The sequence below is a fragment of the Anarhichas minor genome, unplaced genomic scaffold (assembly GCF_050575085.1).
Source record: "Anarhichas minor isolate MPS153535 unplaced genomic scaffold, ASM5057508v1 ptg000003l, whole genome shotgun sequence".
Taxonomy (NCBI): Eukaryota; Metazoa; Chordata; class Actinopteri; order Perciformes; family Anarhichadidae; genus Anarhichas; species Anarhichas minor.
The window spans coordinates 15,881,671-15,887,670 of NW_027466449.1; the positions used below are offsets into that span (position 1 = coordinate 15,881,671).

A 6,000-nucleotide genomic window follows, 5' to 3' on the forward strand; every position below is an offset into this window, starting at 1 on the left:
AAACGGAACGGTTCAACAGTGACGCGCTGGCTCAGCGGGATTAGAAGATCTGGCTGCTTCAGATTTATCAGCCTCTCATTAATCGCCGTTCTAGCTAAGAATACATAATCAAATGTGATGCTTTCGTCATCTGTTTTGCTCACTGTAGGGCTGTGTAGCTGAAGTCGTTAAGTGCTACTGGCCTCCCTGCGAAAAGTCAGGGTGCTTTAGTAGAATCAAGGCGGTTAATGTAAACATTCCAAATGGATTAAATAGGGTACTAAGAAGGAGCAGTTAAGTCCGTCAATGAGCCTCAGCAAATTGCCTGTATCCTTCTCTTTCTTTTCTGTCTTCGCCTTTCACTTGTCTTTATCCCATCCCTGGCTTTTAATGTTTATCTTATTTAACAAGCCTCTTTCTTTCTTCTTTTTTTGGTGCGCAGAGCGGGCCCGTGGTTTGTGAGGCTGAGGCTATAAAAAGCAAATTTGCCTCAAAGGAAATGTTCCTTGGTATTTATCTAATAGACTAGGTCTGCAGCTCTTGCTCTAACTCCTAGTTGAGACACTGTTCTGTCTCACGATAAGGGAAATAAATGTCATGAAGGTGAAATTGTTGGTCCTTAAACCTGACCTGATCAGGGGGTTTGTCCGTGTTAGTCAAACTGTGATGTGTTGCTGTGTGGTCTAACATGATGTGCTTTCACTCTTTGTGTATGTCTTTCTGAGGTAATAGACACAATAGTTAGCCGACTGATCCGGACTTTAAAGTGTGCGTCACTCGTGGTAGTATTTTTGACATATATTTTCGGCGGTATTGCTCTCCACAGACACTACATTGTTGTGCAGAGTTGGAAGGGAGTCAAACTTCTCTGACGCCAATCAGTAAAGATTTCACATGAAAAACACGTTGCCACTTTGTCTGCACTTTATTTTGCAGTGACAGTGTACATTGTCTGAAATTTTGTATTGTAGTGCAATTCGGGCTGTTTTTAACGAATGATCCTCTGAAAGCCAAAGTAACTCGGGAACACAACCGTAGCATGTCCTGCACCTCCACTTCAATAAGTGCAATACACTCAGTGAGTCATGTTGAGATTGGTTCTTATGTTTAAGCTGTATATCATTATTTGTAGTTCGTTGACACACAATGATGGCAAAGACTAGGGCTGGTTTGTCTAATGTTATTAAATGTTATGTTGCAGGTTTCAACTGACATGTCATATTTAAGAAGGCTATGTTCTGTATTTATGAAACTTATGGACAGACTATGTGAAGTCTTTCAGCGCACACACATAAAGCTTAGTACATCAATAGTCTTTTTTTTCAGTAAAAACGTGTATCATTATCTTTTGTACTAGATGAACAAAGTAATGTTAAAAATAGGACAAGTGGTGAAGGGGTATAGAAGGTAATTTTGTATCTATCCATATGTGCTTACAAAATGGGTATATATTATGTTGTTTAATGATTTATTTATTGAAAAGAAGTCAGACTACACCTCCGGTCATTTCACTAATCGCTGTTTCTGATTGTTACTGTGGCTGTGAGGCCCCAGCTTTGCAGTATATTCTGTAACTCGACTTATCTCAGAGGGGTAAAATGCTAATAATATTAGTTGAAGGGTTAATAAATAATGGGAGAAACATGGCTGTCAAACAGTCACATGTACCACTCAACAATGACAATCATGGGCGTCTCTATACTACATTGGATTTGTATCTGTGTTTCATTTGACTGTGAACTGAACATGTATGGCAAGTATTTTCTAGTTCTATGTTGGTGTGTGTGTGTGTGTGTGAGAGAGAGAGAGAGAGAGAGAGAGAGAGAGAGAGAGGTTTGGTGTGCAAAATACAAATATGAATGTTATCTACTTATCTATTGTGAGACTGCATTGCCTGATCTTTTCTGCTGTCTTTTGTTACTGTTTGTTATATTAAAAAATAAACTGACATTCACCTTTTGTATGTCTGCATTTTGGGGTTTTATTAAGTAAATTACGTCATAATAATGTTATTATCATCCTACTTAGTATAGTTATAGGATGAACAATGTGCACACAGGTTTTAGTTTTGTCTGTATTAAGGTCAATTGTGCATCGGTTAGAGCAGTGGTTCCCAAACTTGGGTCCTCCATCGTATAGGATGTTTGCTTTTAGACATTTTATTACAAAAAGTGGATGAAATTCACAAAATAGTCATTCACCCTGTCATTGTGTTAGTTATGGATGGAAATATAGTGGAAATGAATTCCACTGGGTTAGAGGTTGTCAAATTCTGGTAAAGTTAGAGAGGTTGTTGCTGATGTGATTTTGTCAAAAATGACTTTTTATAAACCTTTTTGCCCCTGAGAAGTGTTCAAACTTCTAGTGTTATTGTATAAAATAAGATAATCCTTCGTTAGTCCCGCAGCAGGGAAATGTACAGGATTACAGCAGCATATAGTATAGTGCAAACAAGACATAGTAAAAAAAAAAAAAAAAAGATCAAAACAAGTATTATAAATAACTAATAAACAGTAAAGAATATTAACTAGGTAAAAAAGTAAAAAACCCACAATAACTAAAATATAATTAAAAAAAATATATTACAGCCTTCGCTCAATTAATTAAATACTTTTAAAAAGTTGGCAGGTTTTCTTTTCGCCCCATCTGAATCATAACCATGATCTTAACACACACTCCCGCACAGACGGTGGCGGTAGAGGACCAAATTGCAACGGCACCATAATTACCAATCGCATATTAAAACTGTCCCTACACCGGTTCCGTAGTTCTCCTGGGTGCCAGTGCTATGTATTCACGCTGTAGGTAATACATGTGTTACTGGACATGTCTTAACGATTATAGAATAATATCTCTGTCCGTTGAACGTCACAATGTTGGCGACGTTGTCGAGGGTTAAAAGCGCGCGGTGGCTGTCTCCGGACACACTTTTAGGATACATACTAGCACGAGAGGTAAGAAGGAAAGAGTCGAGTTTGATCAGCTGTTCTTCCATACCGGCGGCGTGGAGGCGGAGGGTCACCGGTGGTTTCAGAGATGTCAGCACCTCCTGTTCGCTGCTCTCTAAGGTCCGAGAAAACCCGAAGAAGAGAGAGCTGTCTGAAAAGAAGCTGGTAAGAATTTGAGCTAACGCGTAATTTACGTTGTATATATTTATTCCCCCTCCAGTATAATAACATCTCCAACATGTTTCACTGGATGTATCTCATGGATAATTCTGAAAGAAACCTGTAATACTGACATATGCATCTGTATCTAAAGTTAGGTAACTTGTCCATTAAGTGATGCCCAAAAACATTATATTGTTGATTATTAATTTCCCATAAGAATGTACTACTGTCTAATTAATCTGCAGCTGATCTACCAGTGGTGGAAGTTTTGCAGTACACTTAAAGCAATACAAATTAATTAAATTCAATTATTTTCTGAATCCATCCTTTGCCAACCGTCTGATATATTTTTCTGGATTTTGCTCGTAGACCCGTTACTTTGTAGACCACCGCCGTGTGAAGCTGCTGGCTGGGTCAGGCGGTAAAGGGGCCTGCAGCTTTCACAGTGAGCCGCGGAAAGAGTGGGGTGGACCGGACGGAGGCAATGGAGGTGATGGAGGAAGCATCATGATCAAAGGTAAGTCGGGTGTCCGTCAAGCAATGTGTAGTCTGTTTGCCATGCATGTTCTACAATCATCCCCCTCCTGCCTTTAGACACCGTTAAAATGCAGGGCTGACCACTCTACTAGCTGGAACGTAAAAAGATTTAGTTAACAATCATAAACGATTAGGCTTTTTCCCTCACCATGTCAACACAGTCCCTGACAGAGATCGCTCCGTTTGGCATCAGGTCAAAACGAGCTGCCGTCATTAATTCCTCATTTACTTGCTTTCAGCGGACAAGTTTGTGAAATCGTTGGCGCAAGTGGTTCCGATTTACAAGGGAGCAGATGGGCAATCGGGGGGAAACAAGAACTGTTACGGCAAGAATGGCGGCCCAACTTGTATTTCCGTGAGTCCATGAATTAGATCACAAATGACTGTATGAATGTAATTTATGAACACTTTGGGCACGTTTCTAACATAAACCTGCTGCCTAACTTTGATGTTTTTATTTATTTATAAAAGGTACCGTTAGGCACCGTGGTGAAGGAAGACGGAGAGACAGTAGTGGACCTTTCTGAGCACGGCCAGGAGTATCTGGCCGTATTTGGAGGGGCCGGTGGGAAGGGGAATCGATTCTTTCTTTCCAATGAGAACCGAGCCCCAATGACGGCAACCCCAGGAGTGACGGGCCAGGAGAGGGTCCTTCAGCTAGAGCTCCGCACCATGGCCCATGCTGGCCTGGTGAGGAAACAAGACGCTCGTGTTTGAAATACGCATTGCCATATTGCTTTTCAACCCCAAAAATGAAATGAACTGATTTTTTTATTTTATTTTTACAAATCGTTATCTTCAGGTGGGGTTTCCTAATGCAGGGAAATCGTCATTGTTGAGAGCCATCTCCAATGCTAGGCCTGCTGTGGCTGCTTACCCTTTTACAACACTCAATCCACACGTAGGAATCGTCAACTACAGGGATCACGAGCAAGTTGCAGGTAGTGGATTTGAAGAAAACCAGTTTATTTATTATTTAACAAAGGTATTAGAACGTTTTAAAAGGATCTCGCTTTGTATAATTTGCAGCTTTCTTCCCTTCGTAATATATACGCTCCACTTTTCCCTCTGCTCTGTGTAGTTGCCGACATCCCAGGCATCATTCGAGGGGCCCATCTGAATCGAGGCCTCGGCATCTCTTTTCTGCGTCACATAGAGCGCTGTCCGTTCCTCCTCTATGTTCTGGACCTGTCTACTCCGGAGCCCTGGACCCAGCTTCAGCACCTGCGTTATGAGCTGGACCAGTATGAGCCTGGTCTTTCCCAGAGGCCTCAGGCCATCATAGCCAACAAAATGGACCTACCCGAGGCCCGGGAGAAGATCGAGACTCTGAAGAGCCTCGTCACCCAGCGGGTCATCCCCGTGTCGGCTCTCACGGGTCAGAACACAGAGGAGCTCATCCTCCACCTCAGAGAGCTTTATGACGGCTACCTTCAAGGAGAAGGCAGTGGGGAAGGAAAACCCACTAGGTGGTAGTGAAAACTATTTCCTCTTGCTCAAGTGATATTTGTATTGTGTATATATTTGTACTGGAAGATATAGAATGTATTCAAATTGCTCAATAAATATATAAACAAAACAAAGTTTGTAAGTGTATTAATGGCTTGCAGCATGGTGCTCAATACACTGAAAATATCTGAGATGTCTTGAAACCTTAACAGCTTCATGCTGCACAACAAAGGGGACACGTTACATGTTAAGAGAAGAGGATGCACTTTTAAATGTTAGGATTGACAAATGCCTGTCTAGGGTCAGTCTTTTAAAATGCATAAAAAATACAAATTCAGTCAATGGAAGGATATGTGTGCATGAAGATGGTTTTGAGCAAAAAAAAACACATCATTTACACTATTTGGTACTTTTCAGACAACATTGTCGCAATTCCTAAATGAGCCAGCAGAGTGCGTGTGTCCCATATAATGTTTTTTTTTGCCTTTTAGTCAAAGCTCTGTAGAGTCCAAAAAATAATATTGGTGAGCTGCTGCTGGTTAATGACACAATCTGTATCCATGATGCACACACCATTTAACCATTGGTTCATGTTTTAAAATGTAAATACACATTTAGATATATCTAAATGGGAGTGACATTCACCTTTATGAATGCACAAATCATGAACTGCTGTATGGACAACGAACATGTTGACGTTTCGTTTTTGTGTGATTTCTTGAACCTAAATATAATCTTGAACCTTAATATAATTGCATGGGGTCTTTGCACCATTTATCCATTGTGTGTGTTGTTTACTTGCTGCTGTAGCCAACCTTGGAGGAATCAGCTGCGTGCAGACAGGACACTGGGTGGGAGCTGCTGTTTCTGGAAGCCCTCGTGACGATAGTCCTGAATTCCTCACACCAAGCCTGAACATGTCCAT

General features: G+C 41.0%; 1 protein-coding gene across 1 annotated transcript; it reads left to right on the forward strand.

The window, feature by feature from the left end:
• The first annotated feature begins 2,735 nt into the window (after positions 1 to 2,735).
• On the forward strand, positions 2,736 to 5,209 carry mtg2 (mitochondrial ribosome-associated GTPase 2). The gene is made up of 6 exons (XM_076092139.1): positions 2,736 to 3,092; positions 3,459 to 3,606; positions 3,866 to 3,981; positions 4,098 to 4,316; positions 4,429 to 4,567; positions 4,708 to 5,209. Exons 1-6 carry the CDS (start codon positions 2,853 to 2,855, stop codon positions 5,100 to 5,102), a joined length of 1,257 nt encoding a protein of 418 aa, XP_075948254.1. The 5' UTR covers positions 2,736 to 2,852; the 3' UTR covers positions 5,103 to 5,209.
• Positions 5,210 to 6,000: the final 791 nt, after the last annotated feature.

Coding starts and splice junctions, on each gene's coding strand:
- mtg2 (XM_076092139.1), top strand. CDS start 2,853: ATGTTGGCGACGTTGTCGAGGGTTAAAAGCGCGCGGTGGCTGTCTCCG. Junction 3,982..4,097: donor GCGGCCCAACTTGTATTTCC/GTGAGTCCATGA, acceptor TATTTATAAAAG/GTACCGTTAGGCACCGTGGT. Junction 4,317..4,428: donor CCATGGCCCATGCTGGCCTG/GTGAGGAAACAA, acceptor CGTTATCTTCAG/GTGGGGTTTCCTAATGCAGG.